This window comes from Botryllus schlosseri, chromosome 10, assembly GCF_051294905.1.
Source record: "Botryllus schlosseri isolate E-star chromosome 10, Bs_hap1, whole genome shotgun sequence".
Taxonomy (NCBI): domain Eukaryota; kingdom Metazoa; phylum Chordata; class Ascidiacea; order Stolidobranchia; family Styelidae; genus Botryllus; species Botryllus schlosseri.
Window position 1 is genome coordinate 23,285,854 of NC_137245.1, and position 23,479 is coordinate 23,309,332.

Genomic DNA, 23,479 nt, shown 5'->3' on the forward strand with positions numbered 1-23,479 from the left:
TTAATGCAATACGTTCTCAACGACAACTGACCAGGGTAATACCAATAAATAAATGGTATATGAAGGCTTTGTTTCTCAAGTGAAAAGTAGACGCATCTGTAGAGATATATATCCACATTCCACAGCAATACGTCCACAAAAAGACTTAACTGTTATTATTCACCGTTGCAGCTGTCCACCAGCTCTCAAAGCTATTACACTCAAACAAACTTGAAGAAAGATTTTTATAAACTTGAATTTATTTCAAAAGAAGGTATCAAGTACTGCAGTACATACAATCGCCGCTATTTCATCCAGGGCATCCTCAACTTACACTCCTCCCCCTGCAGATAGAGGAATTCCTCCATATATTCCGAAGGCCGACCCACATCCACAGTGATATTTGTGTAGAGTGAATTTTTTTCGTAAGAGATGACTTGATATCTGCAAGGGTATGATTGAGCGTGTCTCAAAACGCATATTAAGAAATGTGAACAATGAACCGATTTGTAACAGTAATAGTATATCATTTTAATAGCACGAAGATTGATGTGATCTTGACCTCAACCTGCCAATTGGATTGCTAACATAGTGCTAGATCAGTGGTTCCCAACGTGGGCGATATCGCCCCCAGTGGTTGATTTTGAGAAACAAGGGGCGGAAATACCAAACGCTGCGATTGGGGGGTGAAAATGTTAGAACGTCCAGTGAGATATATTTAATTAACATGCCCAAAAATTGCACGTGAAAACGGCTTACTCTGCATATTACGCGAAAGTTGACTAAGAAAGGTCAACCCAACGAAAAGTAGCCGCTGAAATGACCTTTTTTAAAGCCAATTCACACCAGCGATCAGAGTTTGGTAAATAAAAAGTTAAATTATATGTCGTCGTTTTTGGATCCGGAAATATCGGGGGTGAAAATTTGGGTCGAGCTTGATAAGGGTGCGATGAGTCGAAAAAGATTGGGAACTGCTAGATCATCTCATCGATGGTATTTCTTCACACTGGCTTATCAACTTGCATAAGGTATGCGCAAACGCATAATTCCACTCTGATCAACGACTAAATTTACCGCAGGGTATTGTATCCTTCCTTTTCCATGCGATACGCGGCAAACCTCAGTAGAGAGTGGCGGGCCGTGTTCCGAGCATTTTCGCTCTCGTGGCTATGCGGTATCATTCGGAATGAGCACTTCTCACCGTGCGGATTTTCTGCGGCATACCCTGCACGTATGTATATGCATATCAACGAAATATGTACCTTGCGCACGAGCAGAGCCGTAACTGCCGCACCCCAAACCCCCCAGGGGGGCCCGAGCTCAAACGGGGGGGCCCAAAATTATTTCGTGAATTAGCATAAATTATAGAGGATTTTTTGAAAATTTGTTCAACTCTTTAAAAAAATTTTCGCGCTCTGCGCGATTTCAAGCAGCCAAATATTTTCATTATTAGGCACTCTTCCCCCACGCAACATTTGGAGAAATGGGCATATCGGCGTTGGCCATTACCGCGCCATGACGCACCAAGACATATAAAGTTTTAGGCCATGTAATATGGGACTCCAAGAAGTGTGCCAGAACGATCGGCAGGGACTACCCTTATACTGGCCGAAAACTTCGTTATATATACAAAATACATATAGGTTTAATTGTCCGTAGGTGCCTAAAAGACTGGCGCCGAATGTTCCTGACTTGGCAATCCGAACCTTACAAGACAAATGCCATCCTGCAGGGAAAAATTATATGGCAGTGCAAAAATACCAATTTGTAATCGTGTGAACTTTTAGTGTAGTATGTTTGGGCGATTCTATATTTTTTGATTTAACAGACAGGAGGTCACCAAATAACATCATGTAACGAAGTCATACCAACGGGTTCGCCCGCCCGAACATGTTGAATTATTATTTACGGGCTCTAAAGTTTCGAAGACACCTCACTCAGCTATATTGGTAAATATGAGTAGAGAGGACAAGAAATTCATAGCAATATATATGCAATTCCCGATCTTATTGACCGATTTATCATGAATTATCGAAAATTTTCGCGCCTCGCGCTGGCTCGCTAGGCGGTGCCGCTATAATTTCGTGGCCAAAACGAATAACGTGGTGGGGGACGGTTTATCACCGTTTTTTTTAGGGGGGGGCTGACGAAGTGCTGTTTCGTTCCTGCCAACGGGTATACACCCGGAGATGTTTAATTATTATTGAGGGTTGCTAGTTGCTACCTTTTCAAAGAAACCTCACTCAGCTCTACCGGTAAATCAGATTACGTGAGCAGAGAGAGAGTAAAAATTAACAGCAATATATATGCAATTCCCGATCATATTGACCGATTCAGTAACGATTTATAGAAATTCCTCGCGTATCGCGCGTTTAGGCGAGAAAAGTTGACTCATAAAATGGAAACCCAATTCATAGACAAGTAGTGGTAAACAGCGTACGCCTGAGGGGGGTCTGGTGGGCGAAGCCCCCCAGAAGTTAGGTTTATCACCTTATGGGGGGCCCGATACCAGCGTTTTGGGGGGGGGCTGACGAAGTGCTGTTCCGGCCCTTCGCACGAGTTGCAACAACCTCTTTGACACATTGGTCATATGATATGGTACACTCCCACATGCCTATCGTTGTTGAACAGTGCGGGCTACTCTCTTATGAACCCTTTCTTAGACTTAATCATACCAGTGTGGTCGTATAGCCCATACCTATAGTATAACCCGGCAGTATATTTCCCATTCTTCGACGATCTAACGCAGAGCGACGTTTTGTACATTCACACTCGATATCGCTACAAGAACTTGACTATATACCGACAAAGACCTGACTCTCGCCCAAAACAGGCCAGATAATCGGATAAAATAAGGTTTTCACTATAAGTGCATTTTGAAGTTTCCCATTTTGGGTAGGCTACCACATGGTGATTGAAACACGACAAAACATAAAATACAGTTATTCCGCTGCAAGAACAATATTGTTCTTGTTCACCTTGTCGGGCTGAGGGTGCGCGGTTGTAACCCAAGCAATGTTAATTTTCCATATCGACATGAAATGAAATAATAAAACTCTTGTGATATGTGCGAGAACCGTACAGTAGTACATTTGATGATCTTACACAAAAAATAGAGATGGGGGTATGTATCTACATTAGCTCACCCTTTTTCACCAGTCTGGTGTAAAAATCATCGTCCTCTCCTCCCCAGCCCCAGTAAAGATTCGAAAATCCGTTCGTTCTATGAAACTGCTCCGCGGTTACCATCGAAACACCGCCGAAGTTTTCGACAACAGGAGGGCCGTCGAAGTACTGATTCAGCTTCTCGATGATTGTCTGTCGACCTGAGCAGGTTCCTTTGCTTAGTTTAAATACTTGCCGGGAGTAAAGAGGAATGAATTTGGTATAGCTGGAGCAATGACGTGCGGTCAGGTTCATGGCTGGTGAGGCTACAAGTAGGCAGATATGGAATGATAATGTATAGGATATATCGGCCTGGTGTAAATGACCATTGCAGTCGATAAACATCATAAATGCCACAAACGACAACAACGCTGGCTATGTAAGTAGCTATTCATATACCAAATTTTAAGGTATTTATGGATGGAAAATACATAACAGTTAGGCTACATCACTTAGGAATGTATTTGCTCCGCATTACGTGCTGGCCGCCGCAATTCCACCATTCATGCAACATCGAAATCACGTTTCACTGTGCCGCGATTGTGCGATTGTTAGCAAATGGTGAGTGGGCCTGGGCATATTCGTTTGAGCCTCACCAGGCTACTGCATCTCTGAGCTGTCATTGTACGTAAAAAGTCGAATTGCACATTACTTGGCGATTTTGAGGGGATCCAGTGTTCTGATATTGTTAATATTAGGATTTTCGGAATCAGTGCGACAATAGCATTTGATTGATACCAGTTATTATGAATTCTGAGCTGATTACGAGGAATTGCATTGTCGCAGGTGAGGGACGACCCGCCCGTGCCGCACCTGTGCCTGAACTCTCCTTTCGCGCTGTATTATGGAACAATAAATAAGAAAATCGATGATGTCGGATGAAAAAATGTTCAAATTCCGTTATTCATAAACATCGACGGTAAATATCAATAATAATCATCGAATGTGTCACAAGTTTCCTATGCTCATCGTGGCGACAGGCGAGGCACTGCCTCACTTGCCTCCCCTGACCGCACGTCACCGAGTTGGAGGTATTAGTGGGTTTAATACCTTTCTTTCTTGTCGCCTTAGTAGGTGGATACTCAAAATTCAAACGTAGCTTCCATTCAACAAGCTGGCAGATCGAGGTAGAAGACAGTGTTGGGATGACTCGAGTCACATTTTTCGCATGACTTGACTTGACTCGAGTCACTTCGCTAAAATGACTTGACTTGACTCGGCGTATCAGAAATGTGGATTGACTCGTGACTCGGAGCAAAATTCACGAGTCAATTTCAAGTCATCAAGTAATCGATGTCGATAGAAATCACTGTATCTTGCATATGTTCGGATTGTTCGCGAAACGCTGGTGTCACCCGTGAGAGCGACCAATCATATAATGATCATGTGTTTCACTGAACCTCGATTGTTCTCTCACAAATAAATTGACCGCAAACGTAGTGATCGAAGCTTACAGCTTACGTTGTCGTAACTCTAGTAGTAAGGTATAGCGAAATGTTTATTTCTGTTCTTTGTTCTTACCTTAACCAAACCTAATGTTTTTTTGAAATTGAATTCGAATATAGTTTATATAATTCTGAAGCTCTACCATTGGCGCAGGCTCGAATTCTATCATATCTTTTTGTAAATGGGTAATGTATTGCAACTTATCAATTTGTTTCTCTATTCTCTATTTTGGCTGGTAACTATAAACTGAGGCTATGCAATTACGCAGTTCAACAGTTCTACGTATATGTGAGCGATGCAGCGCCTTCTTGCGTTTATATTTAACTCTATATTCGTTCATCGGTTCGGAATCAATGACCAGTTGACCACTCAATCTGTAGTTCAGACAGCTGGCAAATTGCAATGACGTAATCATGTCTCATACTGCGAAAAGCCAACTTGATTTGAAATGTGACTTGACTCGTGACCAATGTTCCCTCTAAGCTGCGCACGTGCGCAAATGCGCAGTGCTGAAACGGTCTCTGCGCAAAGAAAATCTAGGCTGCGCACAAAAAATCCGAAGTGATGACTTTTTTTTAATCGTTGCGCACTCTTGTCCAAGGCCCCGCGCAGGCGCTCAGACTCGAGAAAAATGAGAGGGAACATTGTCAGGGGTAAATAGTGCTATCGCTGAAGTCTGAAACCGAGGTAGGCCTACAAGTGGGGCCCGAAAAGGCAAATATTGCGCTCCGCGAAGCAATGAGAATTTGCAATCGTGTGAGACTCACGAAAGAGATTTCTCTTTTACTATGGTATCGTACGCGTGAGCGATACTGATATCATATCAATAGCGCAATCCTTTGTGGGAATGGCGAAATAACATGGTTTAACAAAGTTATAAATAACAATGGGCTAGCTCGAAGTTAACTGCGATAAACTAACGAATAGTCTTCTCCGCGTGGCATGAATAATGTGTAAGATTTACTGTACAATTACATGCCGCGAATTTTCGAAGTCATCACTTCCATCAGGCGAATCTGATCACGTATGGTGATATTGGATAATATGCAGAATATGCAAGATTGTAAGTACAAGCACCAATATTGTTGAAAAATCCATCCCTTTGCAAACGTTGATCGGGAAATGCAGGAACTATAGCAACTGCAGCAACTGTAGGGCGTTGCATTAGATCAGCTTCTCAGCAGCACAAATTTGTGATTTTATTCGATTCGTTTGAACGGGTATCTTCTGTCGATAAGGTCATACGCTGATCTTGTTCTTGCTTCAATCAGACTTGAATATTCGTATCATTGTATCTGACTGTATGTCTTGATAGTAATGAGTGCATTGCCGGTATTAAGACGTCACATCAGTGTTTTAACGCGATAGGCCTACATCGATCGCATGTATTGATTTCAAGTGCGTTCTCGTGCGTGTATGTCTGTCCTCTAGTAATCCATAGTATGTCACCATATCGTCGCAGTGGAATCAAAGTGACTTATGTGCAGATTTCAATGTCTTTTGACATAGCAGATAGGAGGTAACGAAATAGCATGGTGTAAGGAAGTCATTATACCAACGGGTACGCCCGAATATGTTTAATTATCTTTAGGGGTCCTACCTTTTCCAACACATCTCACTCGATCAGCTTTACCTGTAAATGTGATTACGTGAGCAGAGACAGGATTAAAATTGATAGCAATATATGCAATTCCCGATGATATTGACCGATTTTATCATGAATTATAGAAAATTTTCGCGCTTCGCGCGTTTAGTCGGAACGCCCACTAAACGAAGACCAGACATAGATGATTAGTAGCGGTGAAAAGCGTGTAGCCTGAAGGGGGTCTGGGGGCGAAGTCCCCCAGAAGTTCGGTTTATCACCCTATGGGGGGCTGGTTGCGCACTGTTGTCCAAGGGCCTGCGCAGTGAGTTGGCGTATTTGCGCAGACTCGTGAAAAATTAGAGGGAACATTGCTCGTGACTTGACTTGACTTGACTCGACTTGACTCGAGTCACTTCCAAAAATCGAGTGACTTGACTTGACTCGAGTCACCTTTGAAAATAGATTGACTTGACTTGACTCGAGTCAAAATGTGCAAGGACTCGAAATGACTCGTGACTCGAAGGTAGTGACTTGATCCCGACACTGGTAGAAGATCGATATTAGTGTTGTTGTTTGTAGAATTACTGGTTTTGTCGACTGCGATGGTCAATGGTCATATGCACTAGACCGGGATACTTTATTTTGATCCGTATCTGCCTGATGGTAGCACGGCCTAATTCTGGGCCTTTTAAGACAACGCTTACGGCGATCAGATGGCGAGGATGAGCCTAGATAAGCCCCAACACTTGGCAAGAGATTCCGGAGTCGACCTCAGTCGAACTCGAACCCGTAGCGTTGCTGCTGTGGATGATACCACTACGTTATATCACTATAGTTTAGTAAAGATCAGCCATTACCTCGATATTCCTGGCAGTGAAGTCGATAAGAAAGAGGTTCATACGAGAACTTATCCAGATACATAGAAATGTGTCTTGGATTCAGGTCATAGCATTGGTATAAACATCGATCGTCTTCCAACAACAGATCGACGTCATGGAACACGTAACAATCGTACGTCCCGTCTGCGAAAATAATATGAATCGATCTGAAGCTGAACACTGAGCAATTAACTTGTAATCGCATATTCCGTTGCTACGGACCAAAGCGAGTCACAACTGCAAGAGTAATTTTAGCAAAATGTGTCGCGTGGAGCGAGCCAATGTTCGCAAAATTGACGCTATAGGGTATTCTATTCAATGCAGCGACTACTTCACCTCGGAATCAAAAGCGTACAACTACAACACACGTGCGTCCTCGAAGAACAAATACCATATAATCGGGACTGAATACAACAAAACGCATCGCTCTATCAAATATGCCGTGATAATGATGATGAACTTCAGGGGGCTTACTATATGCATCTGGTTCCTATATTCCTCTGGTCGTTAAATTTTGAGAATGAAATATCTCAATAATATTGGTTTTTCCATATATTACTATAAAATTTTGATCCTCTCTCCGCCCCGTAATCAAAGTTAGCGGTAGAGCTGGTGGAGATGATGGCAGCGTAATTGTGCATCGTAAAGTTCCTGTCACACATGCTCATGTCATACGGATAAGACTATTTATGAGCCTAAATGCCAGTCCGCACCAGCAGGTCCGGTGGTTTTCAACCCTCTGTGGTCGCGAATCCATTTCCAATTTGAAAATGTTTCATGGCCCAGAACCTTTGCCCAGACTTACTAACGGCCTATTTTGGAAGCCGATTACGTTCAACACCTTCGCGAACCACAGAATAAAGGCAAGCGACCCCCAGGTTTAGAACCACTATCTTTGACTAAAGCATCTAAATCGCCTTATCTGACTCCGTGAATATACCGATCTCCTATAATTGCGATTAGAATTAGACTTATTTCAGTATAAATTATGGTTATTTTTATTTATTTTTTTTTGAATTTTTAGCGAGGTTGGTGGTCCCCATATTAAAATCAATGAATGCGGCACTAAATCGCGCGCAGCGCGAAGAAAAATTTCAAGTGCAAGAAATCTGCCCGAAATATTATCTTTTATGTTGATTTACGAAATTATTTATTCCTATTGCTAGCCTTCAAAATTTTAGCATACTTTAGAATTTCCTTCCGGACGCAGTTTCAACGGTGAAATTCCGGACATGTCCGGGAAATTCCGGACGAATGGCCACCCTATAATAGAAGCGATTCGGCACAAAAATCGATGTTGTACGTGTTACAATTGCACATAATTCTGTTAAACAAAATATTCGACTGGAAATTTGTTCGTGCTCTGCGCGATTTACCTTCAACTCATAATTAATGATCATGTATTGTCTGAATTCCATATTTGAGAAGCGTCTCTACAGCCATAACACTTTCCAAGCTACCAAACAATGCGTTAGGATTGCAAACATTCCGTTTTTTCTTTAGTTTTTGATATGACGATAAGGGGCGCGAACATTTTCATCATCCCAGGGGGGTTTGCGTGTCGAAAAAAGTTTGATGATCCCTGGTCTAATCAGTTAAACATTTCATACCATTACCAGTGGAAGCTTTTCCCAATCCGGATGTAAATTCAGGATTATTTTAGAATTGTTATTTTTAAATGTATATTAAGCGTAAACAGAACCGATTATCCAGCATCTTACTGGAAACTACATGGTCGAACATTTGAAAATGGTGAACATCCCACCTTGTACCGCTTCTGACACTCCGATATTCAGTAGTTTCGCTCTGTTGAATAAAGCCCCTTCTATTTGAGTGATGACGAAAACTTTGTACTCGATACCCTGTCGTTGCCATACTGGATGCATGTGGGCCAACAATAAGCTCAGTTGGAAGTCTCTATTGCGCAAGGGGATAATGATAGCCACTTTGTGAAGAGGTACGCAGTCACTCGGGATAAAATGTCCACCTGGAGATATGTCAGGATTTCGCTGCTCTATTTCGAACCAAGAGCTGTTTTCGAATAGCAGCAGTTCATCAACATCCAAGTAGCCGACTAGGTTATGGGGATGTACCGGGCAGATCGTCGATGCACCTTGCTCAGAAAGCAATTCAGAACTCGTTCGCTGATGTTCGACTAGACCTTGCGTTATAACCACGGAACCTTGAAAATACTCCAACTCCGTAAAGTGAATCTCTTTATCGTCACTGGGTAAAGGGCTTGATGACCCCCATTCATAGATGACGATATAAAGTGTCATGACGCAGAGAAAATATCTCGTTCTGTATGCCCAGTTAATCATCTCTTTTACGCTGCCCGTTCGTGGAAGAGCAAAGCGCAAGCTTCTGCGTTGTATTCGAAAAGATAACAGTTTTCGCATCTTGTTGATGAGGCATCACGACGGACTCAGCATTGTGAGTACTCCAATTCGAAGGTTATACGACGACAGCAAGCCTGTATTACATATGTTCAGGAAAATGATTACATTTTGGAGCTGCATGGAATCTGACAGAGACAAACCAACCTTCGCTGAAGGCTAAACAACCTGTCTAATCTTCGGATCGTGCTGCTGAAGATTGAACTCTCGGATCGTGGCTGAAACCAGATAATATAATCCCACACATCTACCATTAAGTATATTAGTCCTGCTGCGAAAGTCGAGATTTCGTCGTTCAGCATACCTGCAGTAATCAGTTAGCGTCTTTAGTGTAACGCCGCGTGAACTGCCTGAGGCTTCGCTTGATGAAATGAAGCCTGAGGGTCGGACTTGCGCAGACATATAGAAATGAAATTTACGCGACATGCCATGTAAAGTAAGAGACAGCAAACCCTCAAGTTTACCCGAACATGACCTGACCTATCGATCTCGCCTTCAGTGACATGCCAGCGCCCAGCACCCCATTTTTGTCGCTTGCTTTTCTGTACTATCTTCTTACCATTTTCATTCAGTGTGCAGTGTGCAATGTGCACTGCATGCATCCTCGTTACATCGCCTAGGCCAGGTGGGTGTCTGATTCCAAAGACTACTCCAAGTCGTTTCGACACCTTCCTATCTTTTCATTGTATCACAATTTTTATGGTGTATTAAACTGATAAAAATTGCTAATAAACCGAACTGAACTGACACACTCAATCGCACCAATTATTCGAATTGCAAGTAGGCTGTGGTTGGTACGTACTTCGAATTACAACCGGTTATAAATCCGGCAAGATATTTGAAAATAGGGTTTTAATCGGTGGCGCTACGAGCGTGCGGATGGTGAGAATGCTTAATTGCTCAAGCCCAATCGGCGGGGCAACAATAGGCACTTGTAGTTTGCTCCGCTCAGCTGCAGTATCGTTATTCCTGACCTGACGGTATTATTGCGTCTCAATGCCAAACTCCGTCACAATGTACAATTCGAGGCTTATTTTAGGGGGTTCCAGGCTATGAGCGGAATAAATATTATATTTTCGTAATTAGTACTGCGGCAGTTTTTTATTGATACCCTTCTTATAAAGTTTCACGCTCGGCAAGCCTGTCTAAATATTGCCCCTAATTGCCTTTGGTCAAATGGAGATAATCACGTAAACCAAACGCAGTGAACCGTTAGATTTGGTTGTTTCCACAACATTATAGGACACTGTGGTTACAACAGGATACGATCCAGGTATGATGTTCAACTCATATCTGGATCACTCACTCCCGACCCTGCAGATCACTCGCTCTTGAAAATACATATGGACTTTGTCCTTATTCTCACCACTCACCGCTTCGTAAAGTCAGTTTCTGTAACATGCGGGACGATTTCGGGAACTTCGAGTAAATCAAGAGAGACTATGAATAGACCAGCATTCCCTCAAATCGGAGACAAATACTAGTAGGCTTACCATACGTCCTCTTTTAAGAGGATTTGTCCTCTTTTTTGACTTTTTTGAAAGTGTCCTCGGAGGACGCCCTTTTGTCCTCTTTTTTGAGATTTTGTCCGCTTTTTTGAAAATTTAGGTCAGATTTAGTGGAAATCGCGAGTGATAGGCCGTAAATTAGCGAAGAAGTGAAGCTCCGGCGGGTATTTCGGAGGGAAAAGTGGTGATTTAAGCCCTGAGCGAAAAGAAGACCTTTTTTTTTTTTTTTTAGTCAACCGATCACAAAGTGGGAAAAATTCACCGGTTTTTGAGAATTCTACTACGGTTTTGCATCTTGCAAATTTCTGAAAAAGTGTCCTCTTTTTACATTTTCAAAATATGGTAAGCCTAAATACTAGTAAAGTTGCATTCATATCTCCTGTGCATAGGAATCGTTCGCACAATATCAAAACATATTTCTGCATCTACAACTACGCGAGAGCAAGGACAAATACGCAATGAAAGCAGCATACTGCAACTTTCTGTTTAACATTTATTATCACAAAAGTTCTGACATGTAGCATTCGACATATATGTGCATATCTGAAACGAGAAATTTGGTTGCTCATGACGTTATATCGTATAATAAATGTCTGATATCAATACTGTTGCCTCCATGCATTACCATCAATACATCACAGTGATTTTTAGCGAATAGTCGTGCGATTACCAACAATATACTCGTGGCTCCCAAACGTCGTACCAATTGCGATATATTAATATATGGTTAGACAAGAAAAAATATAGAATGTGTTCACCGTCGGTGACATTCGTAAATTACAAGTGCGTTCTCAATGGAGAGTTTTCCTGCGAAATAAAATATATTAGAGGGCATAATCACGAGACTCTATAACGGCTATAAAAAGCTGAAGTCGGGTTGAACAAAGCACTATCCGAGAAACTGACAACTTTCATATTCACGCTGCTTGTTTAGGGTGGGAAAATTAATAGTTATTGCGTTATGATTTTTCTGCAAATAATTTTGCAATAAGGATAGATAGAGGACACATATTGGGCTACTAATTAGAGCAATAGCGGAGGGTCCCAATACGCAAGGCACCAATTCACAGCTAAAAAGTGCCCGAGGAATATCATAACCGTGACGGTGCTGACATCTTCTCAAGTAGTCTGGCATTTCATCATAAAGCAAAATACAAAGGGGTTACCGCCAAGTCGCTAGCGGTATCTCACGATAAAACGTTCTTTGGCGAATCACGTCGCGGAATCTGTACAAGTGCTGTATCAGCATGTTTCGAAGTCTAGGAGGGATTCTTCCCCCATTCGTGACTATTCTGACCCAGAGCAATGCCCGATGAAGGACAAACAGAAGGCATAGAATAGAATGGAAAGCGTAAGGAAAGCGTCAAAAGAAAGACAGCCAGAAGATTGAGAACAAATATTGTTACATTTGACGTAAATACAAGGAAATGAAACTTGGATTGATATAGCGCATACTTGGTCATTTCGACACCGTCTTATCGTTTACTTGGTGCGTCATTTGAAATCGTGATACCAACTGCGTGGCTAACTATATCTCATGCAAGACCGTATTTGATATATTTTCGAAAATTGTAACTATCTGTGGTGTATTCTGTCATTTTGGTTTAGATGCACCACGCAATTTCGAAAGTATAGTCACCTTCGGTTGACTGCTAAAAGTAAGCGAACTCTCGACCGAATTTGCCCTTTCAAACTATTTGAGTATTTTTAAAACCCTCATTCTCAACTTCCACTTGACTTACCTTAGGAATGACTATAGTTCTACTTGTAATTAAGTAGAGATGTATGGCGTCATTTGCGTACCAACACTGACCACATCGACCACATCTGCAATCGGTATATTGCAACGCATTGTGTCTTGCATCGTACGTTGTCTTAAGCGGATGAAAATAATAGAGCCGCTTATTATGATTATGAATTGCATATCCGAAAAGGTTTTCCCGGTGATCTCGAACGCTAGTCCTTCGGCGGGGATTTTCGCATTTTTTCCTGTTTCATCCAAGGCATTTTCCAGGTGCAAAGAGTTTTTTTGTCTAAACTTTGCGATATGAAGTCAACCATCTCTCGAGACGGACGCCCGACGTCGACCGTGATATTTGTGTAAAGGTGATGCTCTTCGTATGACACATACCGGAATCTGTCACAGGTATAAGGTACATTATCTTTAATTGCGATGAATGCTTATGCTTAGGTTTGGAAGACACTTCAATAACGGGATTGGCGGACTAGCGATGCCTGTGGCGATAAGGTTGCAAGAACTAGGAGCCAAAATACCTATTTGCATATGGGCGCAAAATTTGAAAAAAAAATAATCGACACACATAGCACTGTGACCCAAATATGCCCTGACAAAAATGAGAACTTTTAGGGCTACTTCGCGTTGCGTTTAAATTAAAAATGCGTTCGAAGTACAGATGTTAAAATAGGGGCTCTTTTTTATTGTTGCTTTTCTTATTCTTGCCCTAAATACGAGAGGTACCAACTCAAATTACAATTATTTTTGTTCAATTATGCATATACAATGCGTAATTGCGCATAGACACAGTTTGCTGGAAAGTTATACTATATGTTTGTATGTATGCTATAAATATTCTCACTGGAATACTGAGCTCCATCAAGCAGCAGTGTTAGGATAAAGTCTATACACCTTCGAATCGCAAGTTACCTTGAGTCACTGAAATTTTTTACTCTAGTCAAGTCAAGTCATTTGTGATATTACAATTACGCATGTTTCGATGATAGTGTAATACCAGTCAAGAGCATTGAGACTGCAGTTCAGGCCCTGTCAGCGCGGTTTCGTGTATGTGATGTCGTTGCGAACATTTGTCTCTGGGTCACGGGGGGTTTCCATAGATCGTATGGCCTACCTTGTATTGAAATATCCGTCGTTCGCCATTCTTGCTGACGCGTAACTTAGCAAAGCGTGCCGGGCGACGTTTTTCGCGTTTCCTTTCTCGTGCTTATGAGGGATCATACGGAACGAGCACCTCTCTCCGTACGGATTCTCTATTGCGTACCCTAAACAAGTTCATTGAATCAGCATCGACTTTATACATTTTAGGCATAAATGAAAAAAGTTAGATATATGTAATTTGTCAATTCAGCCTAACCATCAGGATGGGAACCAGTCAGGGAGGTAAGATGACAATTACTCTGCAAAACTATATTTGCATAAAAATGGATCATAGGTATAGCCAGAGATGGTCAGTGCCGAAATAATTTTACCTTTTCGGAGTATTCGGGTGTACGATTTACCGGCCTGCACTGCACAATATTGTGTTTTTAGACTTCTTTCGCTTCTATAGACGTGTACTTAATAGTTTTTAGCCAAAACTACATTAATCGTACAATCGCATAACGTAGTTTTCAAATAGGTTTGCATCCCATTTATGGGTGAAATTGTCAAATGAACCGCATGAAGTGTAGCCAATATCACGGTAACTGAATATATATTTTCGAAGATTCTTCCTATTTGTATAGTATCATTAATCATTTTGCATTGGTCGCGAAGATGCACATCTTGCAATTTCGAAAGTATAGCCAGTAGTCACCTACCTTTTCTGCTAAAACTATGTGACCCCTCGACATAATCTACTTTGGAAGCTACTATACCTGCTTTATAACTGTTCGGAACATTAATTTCCTTCCTTCACTTGAAGTAGTATTGACATGTTTTAGAAATCGCCAGGACATTCACGGGGTTATTTCTACACATGTCCGAGTAGCAACGCCGACTACTTTAGCCACGATTTATCCTCGTAACGAGAGGGCAATTGCCACGGAAGAGAATACCCTTATATACTTCCGAATTTGCAAGCGTAAGCGAGAGTTATCAATAAAATAAGCCCCGACACAGGATTGCTAAATACATTTTGTCTCTTTACCATTGGAAACAGTTTCAGTCATCCCATAAGAAATTCAAGTCTATCGGACCCACCTACAAACTGATTTTCATCGTGATGCCACACTGCTTGAGTATATATGCTCTTCTCTAGACTACGAACCCAGCCCTAGGAATATCTGTTTACAAAGAGACCATACACTGCTTGTTACAGCCGGCTGCGCAACCACGTGCTGCGTGCACTTGCACAATCCGCAAGTTAGTTATCTATAATGCTATTTGCTTGCCGTGAACCCATTTTAAATTCTTGCCAATCACCAATACCTGCTACGGGGATAATTCGTGTGTGTTATCAGAGTCATTGACTCTAGTGCATACGTAGTCAGTGGAGAGTAGGGCTATACTTATAAGTAGGGCGATTTTTTTTGGCATGTCAAAATAAGTCAAAATTTCGTGAAAACTGTAGCGTTACGTCAAAAATTGTCAAAATTGTTTACAAAGTCAACATTTTTTCGACTCCTGCATTTCGAATGTATCGTAGATTTTGCACTGTCGTCGGTGAACTTATCATTTGATATTTTGCAGCTTGTAGCCTACTTTATAGGCCTGCCGTAGTCGACCCCATTGTCTGCTCATTATGAATCATAAACGGTCAAATGAAACAAATACGTTGACATGGTGTTATGGTCAATGTACCGCAATATCCAAACTCAGTGGTTCCCAACCTTTTTCGACTCATCGCCCCCTTTTCAAGCTCCACACCGATCATCGCCCCCCGAATATTGGGAACCGAAAAATGGGCATACAAACTGTAATCACCGACGAGTTGACTAAAAAAAAAGGTCAATTTTCGGCTCGACCTTGAAATTACACTTTTACAGCTAAATTTTCGTGAGTTTACTAAAAAAAGGTCATTTCTCCACCGACTTGACTCCAATATAGCCGTTTTAACGCGCCATCGCCCCCCTATCGCCCCCTTCGTTATTTTGGCCCCCTAGACCACCAAATCACCCCCAGAAGGGGGGGCAGATGGCCCCCGCTGGGAACCACTGTCCTAACTGAAGCAAGACTGCTTGGGCATTGCGTGCTTCTTATATCAAGAAGCGCATGATGAAAAATTGTGACGTGTAGACGACAAAGTCCAAATGAAGCTAAACGGTGTGTCACCAGCAGTGTACGCACAACTTCTGCTGTTGAACGTTCTTTCCAAATTCTTGGCAAGCTACTTCTTTCCAAGCGAGAATGTAAGAAAGTATCTTTCGTTGTACTACAACAAATTTTATTATTTCTACCATAATACGTGATGTATACTGGAATTTATCATAGGGCCAGATTTCGTGAACTAACGTTTTTCCATGTAAAAATTTGTCAGTTTTTAAGTAAAAAACGTTTTTTTCAGGCCAAATTACTTCGTAAGGACAGACAGTTCCAACCACAAATGAAGATAAGTAGTAAAATTTGAACGTTATGTGCGAAAACACCTAATTTGCATATGTAAGGTCGAAATTTGGTCAAAATTAAGATTTTTGGGTCAAAAAATGTCAAAGTTTTGAATTTTTAGGTCGAAATCTTCCATTTTTAGGTAAAAAAAATCGCCCTACTTATAAGGACTGAAGGAGATGGTGAATGATAAATGAACATCCACCACCGGTAGGTCGATTTCACGTCTCGTCGTAAAGTATAGGCCTGGTCAAGAAGATCGCGTATACGATTACATACCTTTACTTTTCACTCGTACAGATAGGTCATCATCTTCACCGCCCCAGCCCCAATAGATGTTCGACAGTCCGTTCACGTTATCAAATTGCGCGGAGTTCATCATCACGACGCCGCCGAAGGTTTGTACTTTATGACGTTTAGGTTTGTGGAAATACGAATTAATATATCGCCGTAAATTTTCAGATGATGTGCGTTCTGAAAACGTGAATTAAGGTGACGCTTACGCAATGGGACGTAATTAATATAAGCAACCATTGAATCTAACCATAGGGGTTACTAATTTGTCAGGTATTATTTTGTTCCCCGAGGCAGGTTTGAGATGTCGGAAAAACACGTAATAACCTGATGAACTATATTGGTTTCCGAAAAATTGCATTGCTTGTCAGCATCATGCGAGAAAAATTGCAAAATATAATCAGGAACAAAATGCCAACCGATATTTCGCCACAGCAAATGTTCGACTCGACAAAGCAACTCTTTAAAGAATCTCCACGAACTCAGAAAATAAATATAAATAAATCTGCCTAAAACGCTTGTCACTGGCATGCGAACATTTAAAAACGATCTTTGAACTTCGGCCTCATATGGACTCCATAATCGCTGGTAAGCATTGTCAAACACAGGATGTTACATAATCCATAATCCAAAGTAAAAAATTGAGTGCTAATCATGATATCTGATATTTTATATTTTTATTGACGTTTCTTCAACATAGTAAGTAATTTTTTGTTCTGTAGCTGTAGTTTAAGCTGGAGAGAAAAACGGTGTATTGAGCGACGCAGTGTCGTAAATAGGGTTGCATTTAAAACAAAAATCGATTTAAAACGAACACGGCCCTTGTTAGAAACATGTTTTTACGTGTTAATTTTTTGTTCGAGCTAAGAAATGCCAGAATAGCCGTGAAATCTTATTCTAACCGATTAAATGTGGGGACGGCTCTAGCGGGACTCGAGTCTGAAAAGTGAACATTGTTTTTTTAGTCAACCCATCAATATCAGCAGTAAAATTTCCAAATCTCCCGTATCATTGAATGCTGCTCCATCTTTTGTGACTTATAAAAAGTGTTCCTTCGTCGGATCTCAGCATGGTTGTAACAATTCGAGTCGGACTGGGACTCGAGTCGCAATTTTTCGTCGACTCGACTCAACACGAGTCAATTTGTATATTGACTCGACTTGTACTCGGGTCATTACGCATGACTCGGACCAATTCATGTGACTCAACAAATTCTATAAATCTTATTCAAGTCTTATATATCGTAAACCATTATTGTAAAATAGGCCCAGAAACTGTCTTTTATCTGTTTGAATAAACATGTCTAGAATGAGAAAAATATGTATACAGAAATATCGATACAAATTCAACATTTTTAGTTACAATTACATTACAATCTGTATGTGAAATCATTAAACAGCTTTCAGATTCGTTGTGCACAATGAAAGCAATGAATCAGACAAATTTTCTTGAAGAAGAACAAGTAATTGATTTACGAAACGTCTTCTTCCCAATCATACCCCATAAACTATATTGTCATTTGCATCTTCATGGCTATATGTGAATATTTCTGTTCTTACGGCGACAAAGAAGCCCAGAAAATGACCCGACGAAGGCACTCACAAGGGATGGAAAGAACTAGAAAGGGTCGTGGCTTCAAAAAGAGGTGGATGTCAGTCCAAAAGATTGCAGCTGCGCATCGTTCGGCATCCTCCTATCTGCTCATCAGAGTTGGATCAATTACAATAATTCAGTTCAATTACAATTACAATTACAATTACTTCCTTGCATGTTTCAATTACATTACAATTACAATTACTCAATGCTAAAATATCAAATTACAATTATAATTACTGTTAAACATGTAATTGATTCGGTAGAGAGGTGTTCTTTGATAACCGTAGCGACGTAATTAGCAACAATCTCAAGCTATTCAAGTTTCATTCCTGATACGTAGAATACCCTTTAATTAAAAAAAAACTCGAACGTATTCGAACTATTCCTAATCATGAGGACTGAACACTACAAACACAGAAAAAAATGTTTAAAGCGACTGATGATAACCAAGAAAAGTTTGAGCGACTAACAGCGAATAGGCTACAGGACAGTCAATGAAATGTAATCAAACGAGTAGGCTACTCAGAGCTGAGTGAGGATAATGAAATGTAATTGGTAAGGCGTCAGCGATAAGAACGATACCGATAAGATGTGTCAAATTAAAATAAATGCAAAAGGAAATCACCTCCTGATAACTACGAATTACAACATTTTGATTCGCATTTACATTTTCACTTGCTCGGCAACTGTTAGATTGCATTTAATTAACATTAGGGTGCGAGAATTTCTGGCCCCAGTAAATTTGGCCAAGATTAGAGGTAAGATTGGGATAACATCACAACAAATACGTGATCAAGTTTGATGAAGCCTTGGGAGGAAACTTGAATTTCTCTGTGCAATTGTTGCAGCAAGCCTCGGTACTGGTCAGAGATTTAAAAATAAAACTATGACGGTGGTGTAGGAAATGGTTCAGCACAGGTTTCAGAAGAGTTTATTTGTTGTTCATTCATTTTTGAAATATCAAGATTTAGTTTAGTCCACTGATTCTCATAATTTTTTTAGACATGCCCCCCTTTATGACAGTTAAATATTTCGTGCCCCCCTTATCGTCGTATCTCACAAAATTATTCACAGGGTAGAGTCTATTAACGAGGTGAGGTAGGACTACCTATGCGAACGTGATCTACAAATTATCATAGTTCCAACCGGGGCCTACGATACGATATAAGTATCGTAGACCCCGTTCCAACACTAATCAAATGTGAGTCGAAAGTTTGCACCATCCCTGACTGTTGCTTGTGAACGCCAAGTACGAAATTGAAGCATAAAGGATCGGATATTACGCCTCAATAGCCTCAACCCGAACTGTTCTCGCGTGTCCCGATGTAAAGGATTAAGAATGTATATAGTTGTTATGATTTTACTTTTTAATTATCCTTACATACTTACCTACTAAAGAACGGGGCGGACAGACTTCATCGTAAACGAGTGGTTTGTAGCGGAACTTATCCAGATGCATGGCGAGATGCCTCGGGTTAGCATGGTGACACCAGTACAGGCATCGGTCGTCTTCCAGTAAAATATCGACGTCTTGGAACACATAACAGTCGTAATGCCCGTCTGCAACAGATAGATAAACAAATGATCTTTTAAGGTCATCGGAAAGTACTAGAACTCCAGTACGGACCAGGATACAGCAAAATACACCATGTTCCACGGTTATTGAATTCCCTTTTAAATGCACCTATTTTTGTGTCATTAGTCATTTGCTTGTTGCTAAGATGTAGCCTACTTTGTTTTACAGTTTTTACAGTTTCGGATGTAGCAAACTCCCATTAACTACTTAAAGCATACAACTCCATACACAAAAACTACTTTTCACACCCTTTTCTGCATCCAGTTGAAGTAGTTTTGACGTACTTGAGTATAAAATTACTTCCATTTCTACTTGATTATCAACGCTGACTACGTTGAGCACTTAACTCTGTTACACGTGACAGCCCCAGTGTTTTGTCTACGAACAGAAGAGAAAAGAATGTAGCAGCATCCAGAGCAGACAACCACCCATCCACTGAAGCGATATATCGATGACATACCGACGTGTAAGTACGGGTGATCCCAAAGATTGGTGGAGACAACTATATATAGCTTGGTGGTCACGACTAGGAAAACACCTTGGACATCATGTTAAAAACTATAGGCACCACCCGCAGGGCCGAAACAGTATACTTCGTCAAACCCCAAAATGGTCTTTGGCCCGCCATAAAATCATAAACCGAACATTCCCCAGATCCCCATCTTCACAGCAGGTCTTTTTACCACTAACAGAGTAGCACGTTTTGCTGCTATAGGGAATATGCACATGCATATGTTTGTGCGTAGGAACGCGTAGCGCGAAAGAATTTCATACCATGGCTTGAATGAGGTCTATGATATTGGCTATTGCATATATTGCTAATAATTTTTCATCGTCTACCAGTCCACGCGATCAGATATACTGGTAGAGCTGAAGGATGTGGTGACTTCAGATAGCAAGCGCAGGACTATTCCGCGCCTATAGACAGTAAGTATATCTAATTATACATTGATAGTTTCGGCAAAAATGCGGATGTAATTATCGGCCGAGGTTCTATTTGGTAACACACATCGCTCTTTTCCTCTTCCTATAGAGCAGGGGTGGGCAGACCTGCATTATGCGCGAGCCGCATATCAAAAACCGTAGCTTTAAAAGAGCCACAAGATTAAAACTCAAAAATACGGTGCGTCGCCAACTGGGCTGCAAGGTGTTTGAAATTAGGCCGACATGACATCTAAGCAGTGCGGAGAAGTTTCTTCAAGTGCGGATAAGAATTTCAGGAAGATTTCAGCACGGTAATCTCGACAACATTTTCTTGGTCAAACTCTGAAGTTATTGCTAGCCTTTATAATACACGCGGAAGAGCCTTATTCACATTGCTAGCCCGGAAATGATGGTGACCTGCGCTGGCGTAATTAAGTATCAAGTTCATTGTCGAACACAATGATTTAACATTGATTGATGACCCTGACCAGGCATCCATTGTTGCGGGTAAAACGTATATGTGAACTCGATTCGAGAGTTTAATTGCAAATTTTCAACCTTCTAATGACACATTCACCTATATCAGGGGTCACCAACCTTTTTGCAACCAAGAGCTATACTTCTTGGGCACTGATTGCAGCGACGGGCTACCATTTACACCCGCCGTTTACCCGTGCTATCGAAGAAGCGCCGATATTCATAGCACTGGGCAGGAATCACGATGCGGTATAACTTCTTGGAGAGTCTTAAATCAAAACATCTCATTTCAAGTTTTCAACTAGCTAGTCACGAAGAGTTTTTAAGAAATCATGAATTACCTCTCCCCATGTTAGGTGTTTCTATACTCTACTACTTTGACATTGTCCTGGACGTCGAGCTACCGTAACGGAACCCCCCGCCATTTCAAGAAAACCGTGGATGGCATTCCGTCATGTCGCCTGTATAGGCAGTGCGCCATATCCCTCGTCTTCGATATCTTGTGATCATGTTGGTATATTACTAATTGTGATTGAGGATATAGTATATCATCGTTTTAAGTGTTCATTTGTTAATTACGTGTTAGTGCGATTTAAACAAGAATAGCTAAATCAAACTATCTATATATTTAAAAGCTCACTGGTAATTATCCGACGAATATTGGTAAATACTGCTATTCGATCTATTTTTAGAACAGGCTTGCGGCCTGCTCATCTGTTCCTCGCGGGCTACATGGGCCCCGTGGGCACCGCGTTAGTGACCCATGCCCCAAATTGTTCTGTACAATGTAAAAGTCTTTCGTAAACCATAAGAAAAGAAACAACACGAAAACAATAAGCTTATTGATAATACGTGATAAAATCCATCAGTTTATAGTCAGGCTAAACCTCTCTAGCAAAATGGCGAAAGGCATGTGCAATGTGCATTGTGCAATCATTAAAGAGCCACAATCAAACGCCGAAAGAGCCGCAGTCCGCCCACACATGCTATATAGAGAATACACTGGTCAAGTGGTCACTGATCAGACAGAAAACTATACCTGTATTGGATCTACATCTATATATTATTTCTAAAAGTACCGGATCAGGAGAGAAAGTAATGAACATGACAGTTCGTTACAACCTCATATTTGAACCTCATCATTTACCCGAAATTCATCACACCGTCACAGATGATATAACTGCAAATTTATACGAATTACCGGTGTGTTAATCTCGGAACGGAACAGCTCTAATGTATATCCCTCATCTCGTAGGTGTGGACATTGTTATAAGCGACATAGTGGGGAACTGATAAAAAATGGTGTCTATACGCCGAAAGCACTCCAGCCTGGAAAATTTTGTATTGATGACGTATTAGAAATTTCTCAACTCACCTTTGCGGACAGCGGAAACACCCGCATTCAACACCTTTGCCTTGTTATACAGCGTAGCGTCCTCGATTTGCGATATCACAAATACCTTGTACTCAAAATTTTGCCTTTTCCATATCGGATGCATGTGCGCCAGCAAAGTGCGCAGTTGCGAGTCCCGGCCTCGTAGAGGAATAATGATCGCAACTTTATAACGAGGCGCGCAGTGCTGCGGAGCATATCTCCCGCCGTGCGAGATGTCTCGATTTTCGGACCGTATCTCAGCCCACGAAAGATCTCGGAAAATATCATCAGTGTCCAGTATACCCTGTAGACCTCGCGGATATGTCGGACAGCTTGGAAGGCTTTGCCGATGGACAAGCGAGCTGAAGTTACGCTGCACGCTCACGGAAGCGCGAAAAGTACCAGGATGCTCATCAAAATATTCCAATTCTCGAAAATCGATGTCGGTGTCGTCGATTACGTATTGTTCGTACGTGTCGATACGCGTTATTCCGTCTAGCGTCAATAGACATAGCAACGCCAAAAACAGGCACACTCTGGCCCTATATAACGCAAACCTTGTCAACCGCAGCAGTACAATTACACGTGCAGCCATCAGCGGTAACAATCCACGACGCAGCAGTCCAATTATACGCGCAGCGATCGGAGGCGGTAATCCACGAACGCACCGAACGCTCAAACAATCGCCGTGTCACAGTGATACAGCGACATACCCTTATTGTGCGCAGTAACATTATCAACAACGCGAAATTGATTTGAAAATAAAATCTCAACGGTATTCATGCTGTGCTCCCCAGCCTTATTATTAGCACCATTGATAGGTGTCTCAGAGCCTTGTCAACAGGCTCTTTATGAACGACAATAGTGGTTTATTTATCAAAGGAGCAGACCGGTATTGGGTTTGTGGTTTATTTGGGAGAAAGCATCATGTAAGCATAGTATCTGCCGGTACGAATGTGGCGTTACCGAACGATCGTCTTTTTTGAAATGAGCTTTTGT

General features: G+C 41.4%; 2 protein-coding genes across 2 annotated transcripts; both read right to left on the bottom strand.

The window, feature by feature from the left end:
- Positions 1-221: 221 nt before the first annotated feature.
- On the bottom strand, positions 222-9,820 carry LOC145448921 (beta-1,4-galactosyltransferase 1-like). Its single transcript, XM_080327377.1, has 6 exons — positions 9,597-9,820; positions 8,819-9,526; positions 7,033-7,197; positions 3,126-3,305; positions 1,054-1,204; positions 222-423 (listed from the first exon to the last, which is right to left on the bottom strand). Exons 2-6 carry the CDS (start codon positions 9,450-9,452, stop codon positions 285-287), a joined length of 1,269 nt encoding a protein of 422 aa, XP_080183503.1. The 5' UTR covers positions 9,453-9,526; positions 9,597-9,820; the 3' UTR covers positions 222-284.
- A 1,596-nt stretch (positions 9,821-11,416) lies between these two features.
- Positions 11,417-23,242, bottom strand: LOC145448920 (beta-1,4-galactosyltransferase 4-like). Its single transcript, XM_080327376.1, has 5 exons — positions 22,481-23,242; positions 19,518-19,688; positions 16,518-16,712; positions 13,825-13,975; positions 11,417-13,094 (listed from the first exon to the last, which is right to left on the bottom strand). The coding sequence occupies exons 1-5, from the start codon at positions 23,073-23,075 to the stop codon at positions 12,914-12,916; spliced, it is 1,293 nt and encodes a 430-aa protein (XP_080183502.1). The 5' UTR covers positions 23,076-23,242; the 3' UTR covers positions 11,417-12,913.
- Between the last annotated feature and the right edge of the window lie 237 nt (positions 23,243-23,479).

Bases quoted from the DNA above. Each gene is read 5' to 3' on its own strand.
- LOC145448921 (XM_080327377.1), bottom strand. From the start codon at position 9,452: ATGCGAAAACTGTTATCTTTTCGAATACAACGCAGAAGCTTGCGCTTT. The intron at 1,205-3,125 runs GTGAGCTAATGT...ACATACGTGCAG, and splicing joins CACCAGACTGGTGAAAAAGG to GGTATGCCGCAGAAAATCCG. The intron at 424-1,053 runs GTAAATTTAGTC...ATACCCTTGCAG, and splicing joins GAAGGATACAATACCCTGCG to ATATCAAGTCATCTCTTACG.
- LOC145448920 (XM_080327376.1), bottom strand. From the start codon at position 23,075: ATGGCTGCACGTGTAATTGTACTGCTGCGGTTGACAAGGTTTGCGTTA. The intron at 13,976-16,517 runs GTATGTAATCGT...GAACTTGTTTAG, and splicing joins TGTACGAGTGAAAAGTAAAG to GGTACGCAATAGAGAATCCG. The intron at 13,095-13,824 runs GTAGGCCATACG...TACCTGTGACAG, and splicing joins GACGGATATTTCAATACAAG to ATTCCGGTATGTGTCATACG.